Source organism: Labrus mixtus, chromosome 11, assembly GCF_963584025.1.
Source record: "Labrus mixtus chromosome 11, fLabMix1.1, whole genome shotgun sequence".
NCBI lineage: Eukaryota > Metazoa > Chordata > Actinopteri > Labriformes > Labridae > Labrus > Labrus mixtus.
In genome coordinates, this window is record NC_083622.1 from 3,043,636 (window position 1) to 3,065,145 (window position 21,510).

Sequence of the window (21,510 nt, forward strand, 5' to 3'; positions counted from 1 at the left end):
TAAAGATGGTTAAGATGCTACAGGATGCTCCTCATACAGATCCATATCATTATTAAATACTGATCATGAAATACTAACTTTAGTTATAGCCTGTAGATTAAAGGATACTGTACCTGATATTACAGACAATGATGAATGCAGGTTAAGATCCACCACATTAGATTAATTATCTTTAAAGACGCACTATGGGAACAAATAATGACCTCTAAAGACACAGTTCTCTGAACCACCACAGACACATCAAAAAGTCTCATATATGAAAAGTATATTCATCAAATATGTGTGTCTTTATATAACACACACACACACACACACACACACACACACACACACACACACACACACACACACACACACACACACACACACACACACAATCCATGCACATGATAAAAAAGTCTTGTTATAAAAAATGATTGATGGACTGAGGAAACACACAAGAAGATAATAAAACACTAAAAGATGATCTTTAAATCAACTAAAGAGACTCAGATATAAAATATATGTTTAATCAAAACTACTTCAAAGTTAGATACTATATATAATATATATTCAGTTAAAAGGTCTTCAGTTTGCTTTCATAAATATCGACATGAAGCCGTGGAGATGAAACGATAATGATAATTATCAGGATATAAACGTTGTGTGTTGACCTCAGGTCTTCAGGTAAACTCATCCATCATCTGAGCATCACTTTAACTTTTCCTGTTGAACTTTACACTGTAAGGGAATTTAGATAAACTTGTGAAGTACTTTGGATTAGAGAAGAGTGAAACTGGATTTTCATCTCAGGATTTCCTGAATCACCTCTCTGTGACTGACCAACTGGTAATTATCATCTCTATTAAGAACAATGTGATTCCCTTTGCTCTGCTCTCCATGTTTGATTCTATTGTGTGGAGGTGTGGGAGCCTTTGGGTAGACGTTCTGCTGTTGATCGTCTGTGGGTGTGGTTGTTTTCTGTAGTGTTTAATGTTTTAAATGTTCTTTAATTTATTGAGACTGTAGGAGAGTTTGTCTCTTTTTAAAGTCACTGTGAGCGATGATCTTGTTTTTATTTCTTTAGAGAACTAGCAATGCTCCTACTTTTGGAAGACATTTCTCTTACAACATAATAAAAAAGACAATTTTCTAAAGACTTGAGGGATCCAGTGGGTTCATAAGACCATTAAGAGCTTCATTAACTTATTCTATAACAAACAGAGGTGTAATGTGTGCTCTATCTCTCGTCTCTGTTAGTCGTCATGCAGCTGAGTTCTGGATATATAGAGGACATAGATATCTACCTGTAACTTGTGATCGTCACAGTCCCAGTTTATTAAATCTGTTCTTTGCACTACAGTTAATAAACTCCAGAACATTCAATTGTAGAAATAAATATGTAGAAACATCAATTTAGAGGCGTCAATAATAACTTAAATATACATACACAGTTATAATCATATGAAATGTGTTTAAATATGAAGATATAAAGGATAGATGATCCAAGGTGAATTGTCCTGCAGTGAATAAGTGATGATGGTCCAGTTATCACGATGAATCCAAACTACAGGAACTGTCTACATGTCATCAACAGCTTCTAACTGAAGGAGACAAAATAAAACACTTCTTATTATGAATACTCAGTAACCAGGCTGTTCTGGAGAATCTGGAGGATTTTACTGTCAATCATATGAATGGTTCAATTAATTTTGTTTCCTAAAGATTAAATTTTATTCTAAATAAATGAAAAAAATGTCAACAGTCAATTAACCTCTTTATACTACATGGTCAATTTTAAATCCATGAATCCAAATAAAATAAATCTCAGGTAGGCTTCATCATCACTGAATGTAAAATTATTTTAAACCTTTAAATCTAAATAACAATAACAAAACTATAAATACTGTAAACCTGATTCGAGATTTATTTGAAGAGGGGAAATATTTATGCTGTCTAATTTGTATTTTGTTTATTAAACAGCTCGTGCTGCAGCTCCTCGGAGTGATCAACGGTGGTCGCTACTTTTCTAAACCCTGAAGGCACCTCAGGCCTCAGCGCCGGTCACGTGACTGAAAGCTAAGAGTTGCTCAGTGTGGTGATCAGCCAATCCTGTGAGAGCAACAGCACATAGACATTTGCTTCAACACCAAATATAAGCAGCTTTCTGACACTCACATAGATATCAGTTTTTTGAGATCACCACTCAGAAAACATGCCTGAAACCGTGAAAGCGCCCAAGAAGGGCTCAAAGAAAGCCGTTGTTAAGGCCACCAAGACCGGCAAGAAGAGGAGAAAGTCCAGGAAGGAGAGTTATGCTATCTACGTCTACAAGGTCCTGAAGCAGGTCCACCCCGACACCGGTATCTCCTCCAAGGCTATGGGTATCATGAACTCGTTCGTGAGCGACATCTTTGAGCGCATCGCCGGGGAGTCCTCTCGTCTGGCTCAATACAACAAGCGCTCCACCATCACCTCCAGGGAGATCCAGACCGCTGTCCGCCTGCTGCTGCCCGGTGAGCTGGCTAAGCACGCCGTGTCTGAGGGCACCAAGGCTGTGACCAAATACACCAGCTCCAAGTAAACCCGCTGATAACCAGCAACAACTCAACGGTCCTTTTAAGGACCACACAACACTTCATCTAAGAGCTGAAATCCTGATTCTCCTATTATACACTATCATTGACCATATCTGCAGATGTGGGCACATTCATCTAGTATCAGGCTGCTATATGGAAATTCATAATGTATTGATAGATGACTCCTCCTATTATCCACAATGACTTCTTTATCTTAGAATAGGAAGTTTTTTGTAAGAAACGTGTTGTGAAGTCATCAACTCAAACACAGCGTTGATTATGCTTACTCTAATATCTAAACCCAAATAAAACTTGACAACTAAGTAGCCATACAGGCAATTATCTGCTTAAGTTAAATGTGTTCCACCCACCACCCTCTTTCCGACAATACAACTAAGTCTGATCGCATTCAGGTAATTGACATACGGTCGGATTTGAGCTATAAGTACAACTTTTCTCCTGAGAAATTTCCCTCGGACTCAAATCAAATGTAGTTTACTGATCCACAGAGATGACATTATTGCTATTAAGATTATGAATCAGGGTTCCAGAGAGCCATGAAAAGAGTGTAGTCAAATTTCAGTTCATATTTATCATTGTCCCTTACGAGATGAATAGATATATTGCCAGGTTTTAGTTTAGAATATCTATTGGATGAGATATGCATATATTGTACTTGAACCTGCATAAATACAAGTTCTTGAACATTACAATCTGACTCTGTAAATTTGATCATGAACAGGCCTTAGATGGGATGAGTCAGTTGAATTCTTGCAGGAAACGTTTGGCTGTTATTTTCCTGGCCTTACACATCAGAAACATAAGTGCAAAATAATGTAATTTTTAAAAGATCAGAACGTTACTAACAGTCAGCTATTATGGAGTACTACTGCAACATATTTCACTAAATATAGGACGACTCTTCAGATTAAGTGTGTGGCTCTTAAAAGAGCCTTTGGGTTTGAGTGGGTCAGGATCAGGTTTAACCTCCGAAGCCGTACAGAGTACGTCCTTGTCTCTTGAGGGCGTAAACCACATCCATGGCGGTCACGGTCTTCCTCTTGGCATGCTCGGTGTAGGTGACGGCATCACGGATGACATTCTCCAGGAATACCTTCAACACACCACGGGTCTCTTCGTAGATCAGACCAGAGATACGCTTGACTCCACCACGACGAGCCAGACGGCGGATAGCGGGCTTGGTGATTCCCTGGATGTTATCACGGAGGACTTTACGGTGACGCTTAGCGCCTCCTTTACCGAGTCCTTTACCTCCCTTTCCTCTTCCAGACATGTTATCAAGTCAGTTGTTCAGAGCTGAATGATATTGGCCAGAATTCACGGGTTTTTATATCTAGTCTCTGAGAACCTTATAGAAGACAAAGTCTACTCTTCTTCGCTCATGTATTTCAAAAGCAAAATCTCATGAATCATTAGCGCCCCCCTCTGATCAGCAGCATGAATCAGGGACTGTTAGACTGACTGAGCTCCACATGGACCAAGAGGTGAAGAAAACATTCAACATCTTGGATTGAGATCATTCACACCGAGATGAAAGAAGATTATTTTTATTCTGTTTCTAAACAAATGACACAACATGCTGCAGCAGGGATCATTTCAGCACCTCGGACAGCGAAGGTCATAAAAAACATCCAGGAGAGGAGGACAGGAAGCTCTAACAGCACACCTTTAAAGAATCATGACTGAAAGTTGAAACAAAAAGAAAGTCTATAACAACCCAACAAAAATATGTTGTATTGTATTTTATTTCAAAAGCACAAATTAAGTAAGTAAACACACTGAGAGAGCAGAACAAATCAATAAAACTGAAAATAAATCAAATTTTTTCTTTTATGTGAGTCCCTTTAACAACAGACACTTTAAATCCCAGAAATGAAGATTTGAAATTAGTTCAGTTTTAGTTTTAGTGTTTTCAAGTTAACTTAACATCATCTAAAATCATTATCGCATTTCTGTTTCTCATCTCTGTTTGGTTTTGTCTGCAATAGTATTTTATTTCTCATTAGTTCTTACCCACTTTTGAGATTTGACTGTTTCCTCTATCTCTTTTATTTCTGCTTATGAATTACATTCACCTGCACATTATCTGGCTCTGTTCCTGTCTTAACCTGTTCATAAAGAAGCTCCTTACTTCAAACTCTGTGTCTTTTTAGAAGAGTCTTTTATAATATTTAGCAAATTCTTCATCTGCTTTGTCTCATTCTGTCACAAGTTCAGCTCACTTCCTGTTTTCAATTCAGTAAAATATTCTGTCTTACTTCTTTAGTCTATATGCTAGAAGTCATACTTTATGTTTTCCATAATTGCATTAATGTCTCCACTTCCTCATCTTTGTGTTTCTTTATTTTTTATTTCATTTTGAATTTAAATTATTTTATTCCAAACGTGATGCTGTAATGTCTTCTGTTTGATTGTTTTAATATTTATTTAAATGTTGTGTTGTGATATGAGAAACACTGCTTTAGCTCCTTCCCAATAAAGTCATCAGATGTATATCCCCAGTAACATTTATCTCTAAGTTTTGTTTGATTATATATATATATTTTTCCTTCAAATATTGTATCAACGAGTAGTTATTTAACCTCCGGATTGTATGTGAAGATTTAAATATGATGTCACGATGACATGATGTCATGAGTCCCCTTTGCCTATTTAAATATGTATAAATGTGACATGAACACAGTAAGGGAGGATGTGATATGTAACATAAAATAAGAAATAAAGGAATGAAAACTGTCAATAAGGCAGTGATTGTACCTTCCTGCGTTCATAGTGTGTTTTGGTAATTTATTGATTTTATTTTAGCTGAACGGTGATTGTAGAAAAATACACACGACTCAGATGAGGAAGATTTTAAGTGATAACGATAGATGAAATAAAATGTATAGGCCATGTGAGATCTGTAATCTCTCTGTATTCTTCATGACACTCTGGGAGACATTTGGAACAGTTGGACATGGTTCTCTTCAGAAGGGTCCCTCACAGTGACTTTAAATAGAGACAAACTCTCCTACAGTCTCAATAAATTAAAGAACATTTAAAACATTAAACACTACAGAAAACAACCACACCCACAGACGATCAACAGCAGAACGTCTACCCAAAGGCTCCCACACCTCCACACAATAGAATCAAACATGGAGAGCAGAGCAAAGGGAATCACACTGTTCTTAATAGAGATGATAATTACCAGTTGGTCAGTCACAGAGAGGTGATTCAGGAAATCCTGAGATGAAAATCCAGTTTCACTCTTCTCTAATCCAAAGTACTTCACAAGTTTATCTAAATTCCCTTACAGTGTAAAGTTCAAAAGGAAAAGTTAAAGTGATGCTCAGATGATGGATGAGTTTACTTGAAGATCTGAGGTCAACACATAACGTTTATATCCTGATAATTATCATTATCGTTTCATCTCCACGGCTTCATGTCGATATTTATGAAAGCAAACTGAAGACCTTTTTATTCTGGCTTTTTACTGAATATATATTATATATAGTATCTAACTTTGAAGTAGTTTTGATTAAATATATATTTTATATCTGGGTTTGTTTCGTTGATTTAAAGATCATCTTTTAGTGTTTTATTATCTTCTTGTGTGTTTCCTCAGTCCATCAATCATTTTTTATAACAAGACTTTTTTATCATGTGCATGGATTGTGTGTGTGTGTGCGTGTGTGTGTGTGTGTGTGTGTGTGTGTGTGTGTGTGTGTGTGTGTGTGTGTGTGTGTGTGTGTGTGTGTGTGTGTGTTATATAAAGACACACATATTTGATGAATATACTTTTCATGTATGAAACTCTTTGATGTGTCTGTGGTGGTTCAGAGAACTGTGTCTTTAGAGGTCATTATTTGTTCCCATAGTGCGTCTTTAAAGATAATTAATCTAATGTGGTGGATCTTAACCTGCATTCATCATTGTCTGTAATATCAGGTACAGTATCCTTTAATCTACAGGCTATAACTAAAGTTAGTATTTCATCATCAGTATTTTAAAATGATATGGATCTGTATGAGGAGCATCCTGTAGCATCTTAACCATCTTTATGGATCACTGTTATATTTATTCCAAGTAGTCGTCAGTAAACCCGTTTGTGATCCAAACTTAAAGGCCTATAGAAGTAATGGTATCAACTTCAATGTTTTATGGGATTCAATTATTTAATGTAAAAATTATGAAGTCTATAATGAAGACTCTTTAACAGCATCACGACTCATATCAGTAATACTAGACACTGTGTGTTTTTAATAAGTGTACATACCTTGTATTATTCTATCATTGTATGTTTCTCCCTTTAATGAACTGATATACATATGTTTTATTTTCAACTCGTTATTTTTAATAATTATATTCCAGTTTCCTGTTTTCTTGTAATGAAAAAATGTCCCCCATGTTGGATCAATAAAGTTTAGTGTGTGCTGGTGATTTACTGAAGTTCTTTTAGCTGAACGATGTTTATATTTTAACATTAGGCTACTGTAAGTAGTGTCCCTATAATGTTACTCCTTGATGAGTGCAGGGCATTACCCACGTGTAACATGGTTTATTTTTAGTTGTTTGTATTAATGTGGCTCCTATCTTAACACAAACAATTAACAACATTTAACAAGAAAATGTGATCCCAAACATAAAAAAATTTCTAAAAATAATTCAGTCACTGTTTTCTTGTTTGAGATGTCTTTCAGCTTCAATGTTTTGCTCATCATCACATCCTATTTGACACACTGTCCAAATTAGTTTTTGAAATACATTTTATTAAAATAAATAAGTATTTCTAGTAAGGTGGTCATCATATCATTATAATATTGTCTGAAACAGTTCTGGAAGCAGATTTAATTAAAAAAATCATCCTGGGGAGACATATGGAGCACATTCAGCCAACAGACGGTCATTAAACCAAGATGAATTATTCTGTGAGGATGTTTCATTCTGAGTTTAATGCTGGCTGAATTTAATTTATATTTTAATGTTCATATCAAGAGTCAAAGCAGGTCTGGTAAGAGGAAACTGGAAACCACAAGAACGGATCAATAATGAACAATTAAATAAGGAAACAACTCAAATAATTAATAATTAAAAGTATCTGTCCTGTTTCCTTTAAACTTTATATCCATGTAATATTAGCTTTTGCAGAATGTCCTTAACTCCTCGTTCAATAAGATGATGAATATTGAAAACTCTTCATATGTTTAATTATTTTTGTTGATGATTAATAACCCTTATTGATGAGTCATCTTTCAGTGTCTGAACTATTTAAATGAAGGTCACAATATTCACCATTAACTTGATGCTAATTAGCATGCTATTAAGTAGCATACTGGCTGCTTATATGTCATAATTAAGCTCTTTATAGTACCTTAGTCTACAGGACCATAATCTAAGAGTTTGTCCTCATCAGGACTCTGACCTGGAAGAGGGCCCGCTTCAACTTATTACACACATTGAGGTGTTTATACACACCTGAAGACCTACATTATTAAATGATTATGATCCTGTGTTTTGAACATAGTACTCTGACAAGTAACATATCTTAGACTGTGAACACTAAAAGCTGATGTCAACATTGAGAGGTGATTATAAACATAGATCACATGATTCTAAATAATATCATTGAGGACAGACTCTTTAGTGGAAGTTGTGGGGGCTCTTAAAAGAGCCTTTGATGCATTGAATGCTGGTGTGAATTTATTTCTTGGCCTTCTTGGCTGCAGTCTTCTTTGCTGCTGTTTTCTTAAGTGGAGTTTTCTTGACTGGAGTCTTCTTCACCACTTTCTTGGGAGCAGCCTTCTTGGGACTTGCAGCAGGCTTTTTGGTTACCTTCTTAAGTGGAACTTTCTTGGCTGCTACCTTCTTCGGGGACTTCTTGACTGCTACTTTCTTCACAGGAGTCTTCTTCTTGGGTGTAGCTTTCTTTGCAGCGGGCTTCTTTGCCTTGGCTGGAGCTTTCTTTGCGGCCTTCTTCGCTGCTGGTTTGGCGGCTGCGGGCTCTTTCTTTGCGAGCTTGAAAGATCCGGAGGCACCACTGCCTTTAGTCTGAGCCAAAGTTCCCGTTGTTACCAGCTTCACCACGGCGGCGTTGATGCGTTTGTTAGCCTTGACCACATCCACACCTTTAGCGGCCAGTACCTTCTTCACGGCCGATAAGGACACACCTTTGCGCTCTTTGGACTCAGCCACAGCGCTGATGATGAGCGTCGGGAGGGAGGGTCCATCAGACTTCGGCTTCGGCTTGGAAGCCGATTTCTTCTTCGGGGTTTTCACCACCGGGGTTTTCACCACCGGGGCTGCTGCTGCTGCTGGAGCTTCTTCTGCCATGTTGATCTCTCACTAGACGTGTGGCGTAGACCGACAGGAGGCGGGACTTATAGGGAACATGAGAACCGTAAAGAGTCAACCCACACAGACGCTCTTCCTCCTGTCTGAAATGTGGCGACACTTTGTGTTTTATCTTCAACTTTATGGGGATAAAACTCACACAGAGAATCTGTTTAAACGGAAAAAACGTCCCGCATCAGTTAGAAAACCTTCATCTCTTCAGATCCAGCTCATGTTTGTGGACGAGGACTCTTTAATTTCATTACAGCAGGCTTCAAACCTCTATGATACCCGCTCTGTTTGGACAACACGCCGGGATTTTCCGTCACATTTCGGCTCCTAAAGTGTCTAAATGAGACCTGTGAAAGTTTTAAAACGATGATAGTGTAAGCAGAGACATCAGTTATTTAAATAAAACAAACATTAACCTTACACTTTGATGTGTTTAGTTTTAATCGGAGAGTTTTCTGTGGAGGTAAACACACGGAGGCTGTCGGAGACTCAGGAGGTCACACAGACTCACAGATGATGATGTGGGTTTGATCTCCAGGTCAGACCAACTGATAGATTTTATAAGGGGATAAAGTTTAAAATTAGTACGATTTAACAATCTAACAACAGAGTTAACTGAATAAATCACATTGAGTTTCAGTTTGTGTGGTTACTGTCTCTGAAATAACCTTCTATAGTCTTACCAAAAATCACTGTACTGACTAATAACTTCAAATTAATTAAATGAATCTCATTCTCCTCAGCTGAGCTCACATCTTCGAGCATTGTTATTACATATATTACAGAGGAGAGTTATTTTCCCTCTCCTCTGTAATATATTTAATACGGATTCTAGACTATGGCTTATGATTGTCTTGTAAACTACATAAATGTAAAAGTCATTCAACTTTTGGTTCATGTGAAATATAAAATACAACAGACTTCACGTTTTTTGTAGCCTATTCATTTTGAGGAGGTTTTCTAAAGTTTTGACAATCTGTCTTTGCTGCTCTGAAAGTCAGTAAAACCTTTTGGAGAAACAAATCAAATCAACAAACAACATCCTTAACGTAAGTTGTTGATTTATTGTTTTTATATTTAGTATTTCAATGTGTAGAAAATATGTTTATTATACATTCTTAAACAGTGTTTCTCAACTGGTAGGTCGGGACCCAAAAGTGGGTCGCAGAGTGCCTGAAAAAAAAAGTGTCTGTGAAGTGAGGAGCTTTTTAAAAAATCCTTTATTGTTCTGTGTCTTTTTTCTGTCACATTTCTGTGTACCGTCTGAGGTCCAAACAGCAGAACTTTTCATGTTATTTTTCTGATTCGATGAAAAAAATATCAGAAACTACGGTTGTGATTTTTCATGAAGAAAGTAATGGAGGGGTCTTGAGGCTAGGCAACAACCACTGTAAACAAATATTAAAGGTCCATTAATATCTGATTTGAATGAAAAACATTCTCATGCTCAGGGAGTGGTCACATTTATTCCATTCCACATTTTTTTTTTTTAAATATCTCTTTATTACTTTGACCGGTATCATGATACAATAATCATTAAGGACATTTTTTTTTTTTTGGTAACATGTCACATACCCCCCCTGCCCACCCATACATATACACACGCAGACATGCACACACACATAGACACATTAATTACAATAAAATAACCATACCAGGGGGTAAAAAGAAAATACAAGCACAAAACACAAACAACAAAAAAATGACACAAAAATAATATAATAATACTAAAGAAAAATAATGATAATAATATAAAAACATATAATAGTAAAATAAAAAACAACAACGATATAACAGTATCTATTCCTTCCTTCTTACATTGTTATACAGAGCATAGTTAGAGAATCAACTGTCCTGTAGTGTCTTTAATTTGGTTATATAATTGAGCACAGGGCCCCAGACAGATACTAATTTTTCACATATTCCAGCACTTTTACCTGGGAACAGTTGATATAATTGCAGTAGAGATGGTTTGGATCACAGCGGGCTGTGAGTAAATCAGCTGACTATAGTGTCATATTAACAGTATGTGAATACATAGAGAATATATTGAAGCCTTGTGTTTAAATAATTGTACATAAGTATGTCTCTTTGACCTTCTATAACCATTGCACACAGCAAAGATGAAAACAGATCTGAAGTTGTGTTTATTTGTTTTAATTAAGGGAGAAATCACCTTGACGACATCACCTGCATGAAGTTTCAACATCTCAGACAAATTCCTTTTATTGTGTTATGAACTAAAATCAAGCTCTAGGCCTAAAAAGTTAAAGCCCTGTAGTTATCATAACACGTGTAAACATTCACATTTAGACTATAATGTAAACATAATAAATGTTAATATAGTTTCAGGCTGTGTGATGACTATATCATGCATGTAGTTAAAAAGAGAGTTAATCTGTTAAAAGGTTTAGGAGACCACATACTGTTAATCTCAGCATTTAAATTAACAATGTAGCTTCTTATAAAAGTGAGCTGTGACAGATACAATATAAGAGTTCACAGACACATTATAGTTAATATAAACACCATTTCTTTAGAGATTACTTTCATGTTAGGATCAAGGTGGAGCAGTGGAAATTAAAGTTGGATTATTTAATTTACAATAAGAACAGGCAAAATAAAGGACTCTGCTGCATTTAAGGTCGACATGGCATGTTTCTAACATTTGACTTCCTGCCTGAATGTCCTACTAAACTGTTTTCATTGTATTTACTTGTTAATTGTTTAGCACCAATACACCAAGTGAAAGTCCTTGTATGTGTATATGTACTTGGCAACAAACCAAAATTCTGATACACAGTGAAATAAGATTAAATTAATGTTTGAATTGGAGTTCCCTTACCCAGAATCAATAGTCTGATTTAAGTGATTGACCTCTGTCTACTGAAATATAACTGATTATTGTGTACTGCAAACAGGATTTCAGCTCTTAGATGAAATGTTGGGTGGTCCTTAAAAGGACCGTTTTGTTGCTGGTTATCAGCGGGTTTACTTGGAGCTGGTGTACTTGGTCACAGCCTTGGTGCCCTCAGACACGGCGTGTTTAGCCAGCTCACCGGGCAGCAGCAGGCGGACAGCGGTCTGGATCTCCCTGGAGGTGATGGTGGAGCGCTTGTTGTAGTGAGCCAGACGAGAGGACTCCCCGGCGATGCGCTCAAAGATGTCGCTCACGAACGAGTTCATGATGCCCATAGCCTTGGAGGAGATACCGGTGTCGGGGTGAACCTGCTTCAGGACCTTGTAGACGTAGATGGCATAGCTCTCTTTCCTGGACTTTCTCCTCTTCTTGCCGGTCTTGGTGGCTTTAGACACGGCTTTTTTGGAGCCCTTCTTGGGAGCTTTCACGGTTTCAGGCATGTTTTCTGAGTGGTGGTCTCAAAAACTGATGTCGAAGTCAGTGTCAGAAAGCTGGTTATATTTGGTGTTGAAGCAAATTACCATGTGCTGTTGCTCTCACAGGATTGGCTGAGATTTGCGCGCTCGGGGCCGTGCGTCATGTGGAGTGAGCATGCTTTGTGTGAATTCATTCACCGTTAACTTCATCAGTAGTTATTCTGGATTTTGACTTAAATGCAATTGAGTAGGCAAGAATTACTCTACAAATAAAACCTCAAGATACTTGACCTCATCAAGACATTTCAGCAGGTAAGGTGCTGGAAGAAACCTGGAGAGTATGTGGAGAGGCAAATATAAACCTCTGGTGGACATTAAAGATTTATTCTATTGTTTTCTTTTCTATTCTAACTTTTCTGTTATAAGTGTTATTAGTCCCACAGTGTTTGACATGTTGCCTATACCTCATCAATATATAATTATAGCCTACTTATTATGTTGTTCATGAATAGTCTAATTAAGATGGCGACAGCGCCATCTTGTTGATCAGGATATTAATCTCATTTATGAATAATAAATTCCCTCCATGTGATGAACGTCGCTTAATAGAGTAGTATGAAGCAGTTCAGAATCAGAATCGGGGTTTATTGCCAAGTACATTTACACATACATGGAATTTGACTTGGTGTATTGGTGCTAAAACAATTAACAAGGAACTAAAGCAGAACTAGAAACTTCTTCTAGTACAGTCTAAGAATCCATTACAATATGTAAAATAGAATTGTAGCACGCAATGGTTTCATTTCCACATTTCATAACGTTAACGGAAATATAAACGTGCGATAGTCAGAATTTAAGGCAGGAACGGGACTTCGGATTACATGAAGCTAAGGGTGACGTCGTTGTCGCCCCGTCCTGACGGAGTGTTATTACAGCTACAACGCGTCAACTTGTTACACTACTACAACAACCCCAAGTCTTAACAATAACACAAACATTCAGTTATAGTCACATTTAAGGCTCTTCGTCACACAATAAATTGCAGTTAGGAATAACTCTTCAGCTGAAGTGTGTGGCTCTTAAAAGAGCCTTTGGTTTTCAGTGTGAGTGAGTCAGGATCAGGTTTAACCTCCGAAGCCGTACAGAGTACGTCCCTGTCTCTTCAGGGCGTAAACCACATCCATGGCGGTCACGGTCTTCCTCTTGGCATGCTCGGTGTAGGTGACGGCATCACGGATGACATTCTCCAGGAACACCTTCAACACACCACGGGTCTCCTCGTAGATCAGACCAGAGATACGTTTGACTCCACCACGACGAGCCAGACGGCGGATCGCGGGCTTGGTGATTCCCTGGATGTTATCACGGAGGACTTTACGGTGACGCTTAGCGCCTCCTTTACCGAGTCCTTTACCTCCCTTTCCTCTTCCAGACATGTTAGCAGATCAGTTGTTCAGAGCTGAATGAATCTGAACCAGGATTCACGGTTAGTTATATCTAGTGTCTGAGAACCTTATAGAAGACAAAGTCTACTCTTCTTCTTCGCTCATGTATTTCAAAAACAAAATCCTTTGAAGCATTAGCGCCCCCCTCTGATCAGAAGCATGAATCACGGACAGCGTGACTCCTGTTAGACTGACTGAGCTCCACATTGACCAGGAGGTGAAGAAAACATTCAACATCTTGGATTGAAATCTTTCACACCGAGATGAAGGAAGATTCTTTTTATTCTGTTTCTAAACAAATGACACAACATGCTGCAGCAGGGATCATTTCAGCACCTCGGACAGCGAAGGTCATAAAAACATCCAGGAGAGGAGGACAGGAAGCTCTATCAGCTTCTTTCAATAAATGATATCTGAATATTGAAACAAAAAGAAAGTCTATAACAACCCAACACAAAAACATAATATATTTAAATAGCACAAATTCAATAAATATATTAAACATACTGATGAAATCATTATCGTCATTTATGTTTCCCATCTCTCTCTGGTATTGTCTGCAACTGTCTTTGTTTCTTGTAAGATCTTACACACTTTTAATATTGTACTGTTTCCTCTCTCTTTATTTCTGTTTATAAATTCCATTAACCTGCACATTACCCGGCTCTGTTCCTGTCTTATTAAGTTCTACTGTTTATAAGGAAGCTCCTTACTTCACACCCTGTATCTTCTCTATCTTCTTTAAACTGAGTCTTTTATAATATTTAACAAATTCTTCATCTGCTGTGTCTGTTTCTGTCACAAGTTGAGCTCACTTTTTGTTTTTAATTCAGTAATATATTCTGTCCTGCTCCGCTTCTTTAGTCTTAATGCTAGAAGTTTTAAAGAATTCGACCTCCCATCATAATTCTGATCCTTGCCACTTTTATTTTTTTATTTCATTTTGAATTTAAATTGTATTTTGTACAGTTTTATTCCAGCCATTGTTGCTCTAATGTCTTCTGTTTGATTGTTTTGATATATATTTTTTAAAATGTTGTGCTGTAATATGAGTAACACTGCTTTAGCTCCTTCCCATTAAATCATTGAATTAATATCCCCAGTAACATTTATCTCTGATATTCTTTAAATATATTATTTATTTTCACTACAAATATTTTTTATCAAAAAAGTAGTATTTAACCTCCAGATTTGTCCAGATCAGTCTTTGAAATATATTTTATTAAAATAAATAAGTATTTCTAGTAAGGTGGTCATCATATCATTTTAATATTATCAGAAACAGTGAAACAGTTATGGAAGCAGAGTTAAAAAAAAATATGGAGAAAACATATGGAGCACATTCAGCCAACAGACGGTCATTAAACCAAGATGAATTATTCTGTGAGGATGTTTCATTCTGAGTTTAACGCTGGCTGAAATTCATTTATATTTTAATGTTCATATCAAGAGTCAAAGCAGGTCTGGTAAGAGGAAACTGGAAACCACAACAACGGATCAATAATGAACAATTAAATAATTAAATAAGGAAACAACTCAAATAATTAATAATTAAAAGTATCTGCCCTGTTTCCTTTAAACTTTATATCCATGTAAAATGAGCTTTTGCAGAGTGTCCTTAACTCCTCGTTCAATAAGATGATGAATATTGAAAACTCTTCATATGTTTCATTATTTTTATTGATGATTAATAACCCTTATTGATGAATCATCTTTCATAATGTAAGAGTTTGTCTATACCAGTGTTGCCAAACCTGTGACAACACGTTTCCCCCTGGAGGAAGATTCAGTGTTGATCACCCTCCATGTGTATTTATTGTCTTTATATGTCTAAATTGTCTTTTTCCCTTCTGTTTCTATAGATATAGATTAAGAAGAATGTTGAGGGTCCATTGTATCAAATAAGCTGAGCTGAGATTCTTCTTGACTGTACTGTATGTATTCATCTTACTACACTCATTGAGGTGTTTATACACAAAAACCTACATTATTAAATGATTATAAAAGTAGAACTATCCATGTTTTGAACATAATAGTCTGACAAGTAATGATAGAATCGAAGACTGTGAGAAGTGTAAACAATAAGAGCTGATGTCAACTTTCAGAGGTGATTATAAACATAGATTACATGATTCTAAATTGTATCATTGAGGACAGACTCTTTAGTAGAAGTTGTGGGGGCTCTTAAAAGAGCCTTTGATGCATTGAATGCTGGTCTACAGATTTACTTCTTTGCCTTCTTTGCTGCAGTCTTCTTAGCTGCTGTTTTCTTGAGTGGAGTTTTTTTCAGACAGATTTTCAAAACATCCTGACAATTAATAGGCTACAAAAAAATTTAAGTCTGTTGAATTTTACTATTCAACTAGACTATTTGTAGAATCAGTATTGACCTTTTCTTATTATTTTTTTTAACCGAAAATAAATTAGAGAGGAGGAAAAATAACTCCACCATGCTCAAAGGTCTGAGCTCAGCAGAGGAAAATTAGATTAACTTAATTAATTTGTGTAAATGTGTAATAAACACGTTCTACACATTGAAATACTAAATATAAAACCAATCAAGCAACAATTTATTATAAGGATATTGTTTGTCAACAACAACATGGATTCAATATATCCTTTGTTGATTTGATTAGTTTCTCAGCTTCTTGTAAGACAATGCTATTTCAGAGAAGCTGCTCTCCACACAAACCCAAACTGATGTGATTTATTCAGTACATATTAACTTGTTAGATTGTTACATCGTACTATTTTCAAACTTTAACTCTGTCCCCTTCTTATAAAATGTATCATTTGGTCTGACCTGGAGCTCAAACCCACAACATCATCTGTGAGTCTCCGTGTGTTTACCTCCAGAGAAAACTCTCCGATTACAACTAAACAAATCAAAGCATAACGTTAATGTTTTTTTTTGTTCGATCAACGGATGCCTCTGTGTATACTATCACCATTTTAAATGCTCACATGTCTCATTAAGACACTTTAGGAGCTGAAATGTGACTGAAAATCCCCGCGTGTTGTCCAAACAGAGCAGGTATCATAGAGGTTTGAAGCCTGCTGTAATGAAATTAAAGAGTCCTCGTCCACAAACATGAGCTGAATCTGAAGAGATGAAGGTTTTCTAACTGTTCCGAAACATTTATTCTGTTGAACGGATTATTTTATTTATTTATTTATTTGACAGGGACACTGTACAGCCAATTTGTTGTACCAGAGTTAGCTATAAGCCAATTTACATCTGTAGTCCCTGGGCAGGAGACAGAGACAACGTCTCTGTGAAGAAACAAAACATACACTAACGACATCATCACAATAGTAAGAACGTACACAACCACTGAACAATGGCATTGCACTAGTCCACAGTGAAATTCATACATTATATTAAAACAATCATAGGCTAAAAGCACTTGACTTTAAAAACTACACTAAAAAAACACAGCTATACGGCAACATACTGTATCTCCAATACAGCACAACAACAAAGCCATAATAACATACTGTATCAATACATTACAACATTATCAAACATAGTTCATGAAAAAGTGTTTATGTGTGATGAGGACATGATTGAGTTGATTTGAGCCATGATTTGATTTTAAATTTAAATTTAGCAAAGCTACAGCACTCTCTGATTTTAGCCGGTATGGAGTTCCAAAAGTCTGTAGCTCTAACAGAGACGGCTGATTTGCCAAACTCAGAGGATCTGTGCTGTATAACACAATCCCCTCTGTTGGCGCTCCTAGTTGTTCTTCCCCCATCTGCACGCGATGATATAAACTCTTTTAATGGGGAAGGAGCCAGACCATTAATAACCTTATACACTAGACAAGCATCAGCAAGACCCACAACATTGTCAAAGGTTAGGAGGTTATACCTCTGAATGATGTTACCGTAGTGGTAACTTGTTGGCTTTTTGTCCAGTGCCTTGACTATTTGCTTGTACAGGGTTTGGAGAGGGGCGATTGTTGTTTTACCTGCTTGCGACCAGCTTGTGATACAATATGAGTGTGTGAGAAAATCATTGAGTGCACATATAGCTTTGCTGCATTAATGGGTAACTGGTTTTGGATAAACCTGAAGTTCCTTAGGTTAAATTTTATAGTGTTACATAGTTGTTTCATGTGTTTCTTAAATTATTATCTGTCTGACTTTTATCCCCATAAAGTTGAAGATGAAACAATAGTTACAACTGTAACTCCAGATTCTATGAGTATAGGCGCAGCCCTCTAAGGCTATCGCTATTGGGTTTATCCCTTGCGCACCTGCGCAGCACTGAAAGAGTTGTAGTCCACGCCCACCCATGGTCCACCCCCAGGTATAGAACCGGCTGAGACCGTGTGATCTGTTGCCCAAATAAACAACTTTTCTTCAGCCATTCCCAGAGTCAGTGGTTGCCCACAGCTTAGAGGGCTGCGCCTATACTCATAGAATCTGGAGTTACAGTATGTAACTATCGTTCTGTCATATAGGCTTCGCCCGCTAAGGCTATCGCTATTGGGTTAGAGGCGAAGCAGGATGTAGTCTATGCCACACTGGGTCCGGAAGGTACCACAAGCACAATACACCCCACAATGTTGCCCTCAACTGCCCATAGCAGGAGAAAGCAGATAAGCCTCACTCTATACAGTCAGGGGACTGAGCACAGAGTGAGAAAAACAGGAGACATCCCGTAAGTAAAAAAGCACAAAGGAGCACGGGGAAGACCATGAAGCTGCAGTGCAGATTTCTTCCACCGTCACACCCCCATGGAGGGCAGCCGAAGAAGCAATTCCCCTGGTGGAGTGCGCTCGAATGTCCGCAGGAGGTTCAGCTCCCGATGCGATATACGCCTGGGTGATGGCGTCACACAGCCAATGTGACAACCGCTGTGTTGACAGGGGGAGTCCCACAGATCGTTCTCTATAATGTACAAACAACTGCTGAGGACGGCGCAAAGCAGCAGTACGCGTCACATAACACGCCAGAGCGCACACTGGGCACAGAAGGTGAGACGTGGCCTCCTCATCAGATGTGTGGGGAGGAGGAAAAAACCCCTGCAGCGTGATCACCCGTGATTTGAATGAACTGGTGACAATTTTGGGCATAAAAGCTGGATTAGGCCGCAAAACAGCCGAACTGCCGTCTCCGCAGATCCTGAGACAGGAGGGAGCCACAGAAAGGGCAGACAAATCACTGACCCATTTTGCTGAAGTCAGAGCCAAAAGCAAGGCTGTTTTGGCTGACAGAAATTGAAGGGGAATCTGGTCTAAGGGCTCAAACGGAGCCATAACCAGGGCGCGTAAAACCAGCGCTAAATCCCACTGTGGGGCCAGGCTGCGTACCACTGGCCTGAGCCTCTGCACCCCCTTCAAAACACTATGGACCGGGAGGGGACAGGGGAGCTCTTTTTCCAGTTCACCGTGAAACCCAGGCTTGACAGATGTGACACGAGTGCCACCGTCTGGAGAGCAGCCTCGTCCCTGGAGCGAGCCAGCAACAGCAGGTCGTCCAGATAAAATAAGACTCTCATCCCCGCCTGGTGAAGCGGAGCGAGAGCCGTTTCCACACACTTGGAGAAAGTGCGCTGGGCCAGGGAATAACCGAACCGGAGACGGTTGTACTGATACGCCCTCCCCTCGAAGGCGAAACGCAGGTACTGCCTGTGTTTCGGGATTATAGGAACATGGAAATAAGCATCCCTCAGGTCTATAGAAGTGAACCAGTCGTCCTGGTGAACACATTCTAGCACCCGTTTTATCGTCAGCATATGAAATGGTCTGACCATAATTGCCTCACCCCTCCTGTCTTCTTCGGGATCAGGAAGTAATGGGAGTAAAAACCTCGGACTTCCTCTCCTCGCTCTACCCTGGAGATGGCACCCTTCGCCAGGAGCTCCTGAAGCTCTGACCGAAGAGCCAGGCAGCCTTCCGCGGAGGACAGGACAGTCTCCACCACACTGTTGAACTGTGGCGGGGGAGAAGCGAACTGCAGGGAGTAACCCCTGTATAGCAGTTTGTCCATACGCGCCGCCACTTGGAGTAATGCTCTGAGAGCGGGCGCACATTTTGCATGTGTGTCTCTACTGTCATGGCTATCAGCCAAGCCAGAGCCCCGACCGCCGCTGCATGAGGAGGAAGCTCCCGTGCAGCCCAAGGGGGGCCTGACTCGAAAGGGCTGGGGGGAAACGCAGTGTGCCTCATCCTGTGGAACCTGTGAACCGTGGCCACATTGGATCCTGTCTGATCTCCCGGAGGAGGGGAAACTCCACCGCCATCTCATCCTGAGGAGCGAGGACTAGCGGGCCACCGGCACCACCAGACCCCTACGGGCTGCAGCTGACCGTATGATCACGGGCAGCTCCCGGAGAAGACCTCCCACCAGCGGCGGCGGCGGGTGGGTGCCTGCCGCAGCCTGAACCCCAGGGGAGGGATGGGAGAGCCCACCGTAGATCCATGAATGGAGAATGCTGAATCCTCAGACTCCTCTCCAGGATCCAGCATATCCATTGCCCCTTTCACCGAACACTCCCCCACCTGCCACACTGGCTCCGCGGCCACAGCGAAGGCGTCCGCTCTCCGCTGTTGCTCAGCACGGGGAAGGCGCGAGCAGAAGCTGCACGTTGCCCGTGACATCAGACCCAGGCTGGCGTGTTCCGGCCCGAGGCAGGTCTCACAGAGGGTAAAGTGGTCAGTGGGCATGATGTACCCTGTACGACATTCGGGACAAACACGAATCGTCGACATCTTGTGCTTATGCAACTTGCTATTTTCGAACTCACAACAGTGCCCACTCGAGCGCTGAAGAAAAGAGGGAACAGATCACACGGTCTCAGCCGGTTATATACCTGGGGGTGCACTGGGGGTGGACCATGGGTGGGGCCCACCTCGTGGGTGGGCGTGGACTACAACTCTTTCAGTGCTGCGCAGGTGCGCGAGGGATAAACCCAATAGCGATAGCCTTAGAGGGCGAAGCCTACGAAATAGAACACAAAGTGTCGTCACATTTCAGGCGGGAGTAGAGCGTCTGTGTGGGTTGACTCTTCACGGTTCTCATGTGCCTTTTATTTCTCGCTTCCGGTCGTTCTTCTCCACACGTCCAGTGAGAGATCAACATGGCAGAAGAAGCTCCAGCAGTAGCTCCGGCGAAAGCCCCGAAGAAGAAAGCGGCTCCCAAGCCTAAGACGGAGGGACCCCTCCCTCCCGATGCTCATCATCAGTGCTGTGGCTGAGTCCAAAGAGCGCAAAGGTGTGTCCTTATCGGCCGTGAAGAAGACACTGGCCGCTAAAGGTGTGGATGTGAGCAAGGCTAACAAACGCATCAACGCCGCCGTGGTGAAGCTGGTAACAAAGGGAACTTTGGCCCAGACTAAAGGCAGTGGTGCCTCCGGATCTTTCAAGCTCGCAAAGAAAGAATCCGCGGCCGCCAAACCAGCAGCGAAGAAGGCCGCAAGGAAAGCTCCAGCCAAGGCGAAGAAGCCTTCTTTTTGAAGTGCAGTTTTATTTGCTCGCTCATCTGGAATTTTGTTTTTGTTAGACTTTTGTTTTGCAAATAGTTTAAATACAATTTTTCCTGTTTTTGCATTTTCTTTTTTGTAAATATCTGCCACTGCACCTTGGAAGCCCGGCTAAAAATAAAACACATCAACTGCAGTCTTCGACTATGCCTGTGTTTTTAAGATTTTTGCGTGTTCTGAAAGAGGGCCCCGTCACACATAGATACACATTTAAAAAAATATATTTAATTGTTTTAATATTCAGTCATTAGTTTTTGAGAAGAGGATGTGTTAGGGCTTCCTGTCCTCTCCTGGGAGTTTTGTATGGCCGTTGCTGTCTGAGGTGCTGAAATGA

The 21,510-nt window shown here is 39.6% G+C and overlaps 4 protein-coding genes and 1 pseudogene across 4 annotated transcripts; 2 read left to right on the forward strand and 3 right to left on the reverse strand.

Moving 5' to 3' along the window:
• Positions 1–1,845: 1,845 nt before the first annotated feature.
• LOC132983350 (histone H2B-like) lies at positions 1,846–2,672 on the forward strand. The gene has a single exon (XM_061049625.1). It carries the CDS (start codon positions 2,195–2,197, stop codon positions 2,561–2,563), a length of 369 nt encoding a protein of 122 aa, XP_060905608.1. The 5' UTR covers positions 1,846–2,194; the 3' UTR covers positions 2,564–2,672.
• A 5,467-nt stretch (positions 2,673–8,139) lies between these two features.
• On the reverse strand, positions 8,140–8,898 carry LOC132983335 (histone H1-like). The gene has a single exon (XM_061049609.1). The coding sequence runs from the start codon at positions 8,889–8,891 to the stop codon at positions 8,262–8,264; it is 630 nt and encodes a 209-aa protein (XP_060905592.1). The 5' UTR covers positions 8,892–8,898; the 3' UTR covers positions 8,140–8,261.
• A 2,949-nt stretch (positions 8,899–11,847) lies between these two features.
• LOC132983349 (histone H2B-like) lies at positions 11,848–12,270 on the reverse strand. Its single transcript, XM_061049624.1, has one exon. The coding sequence runs from the start codon at positions 12,261–12,263 to the stop codon at positions 11,895–11,897; it is 369 nt and encodes a 122-aa protein (XP_060905607.1). The 5' UTR covers positions 12,264–12,270; the 3' UTR covers positions 11,848–11,894.
• Positions 12,271–13,308: 1,038 nt separating this feature from the next.
• On the reverse strand, positions 13,309–13,715 carry LOC132983352 (histone H4). Its single transcript, XM_061049627.1, has one exon. The coding sequence runs from the start codon at positions 13,673–13,675 to the stop codon at positions 13,364–13,366; it is 312 nt and encodes a 103-aa protein (XP_060905610.1). The 5' UTR covers positions 13,676–13,715; the 3' UTR covers positions 13,309–13,363.
• A 7,059-nt stretch (positions 13,716–20,774) lies between these two features.
• Positions 20,775–21,150, forward strand: LOC132983158 (histone H1-like; annotated as a pseudogene).
• The last annotated feature ends 360 nt before the right edge of the window (positions 21,151–21,510 follow it).

Excerpts from the sequence above, each read along its gene's own strand:
- LOC132983350 (XM_061049625.1), top strand. The coding sequence starts at position 2,195 with ATGCCTGAAACCGTGAAAGCGCCCAAGAAGGGCTCAAAGAAAGCCGTT.
- LOC132983352 (XM_061049627.1), bottom strand. The coding sequence starts at position 13,675 with ATGTCTGGAAGAGGAAAGGGAGGTAAAGGACTCGGTAAAGGAGGCGCT.
- LOC132983349 (XM_061049624.1), bottom strand. The coding sequence starts at position 12,263 with ATGCCTGAAACCGTGAAAGCTCCCAAGAAGGGCTCCAAAAAAGCCGTG.
- LOC132983335 (XM_061049609.1), bottom strand. The coding sequence starts at position 8,891 with ATGGCAGAAGAAGCTCCAGCAGCAGCAGCAGCCCCGGTGGTGAAAACC.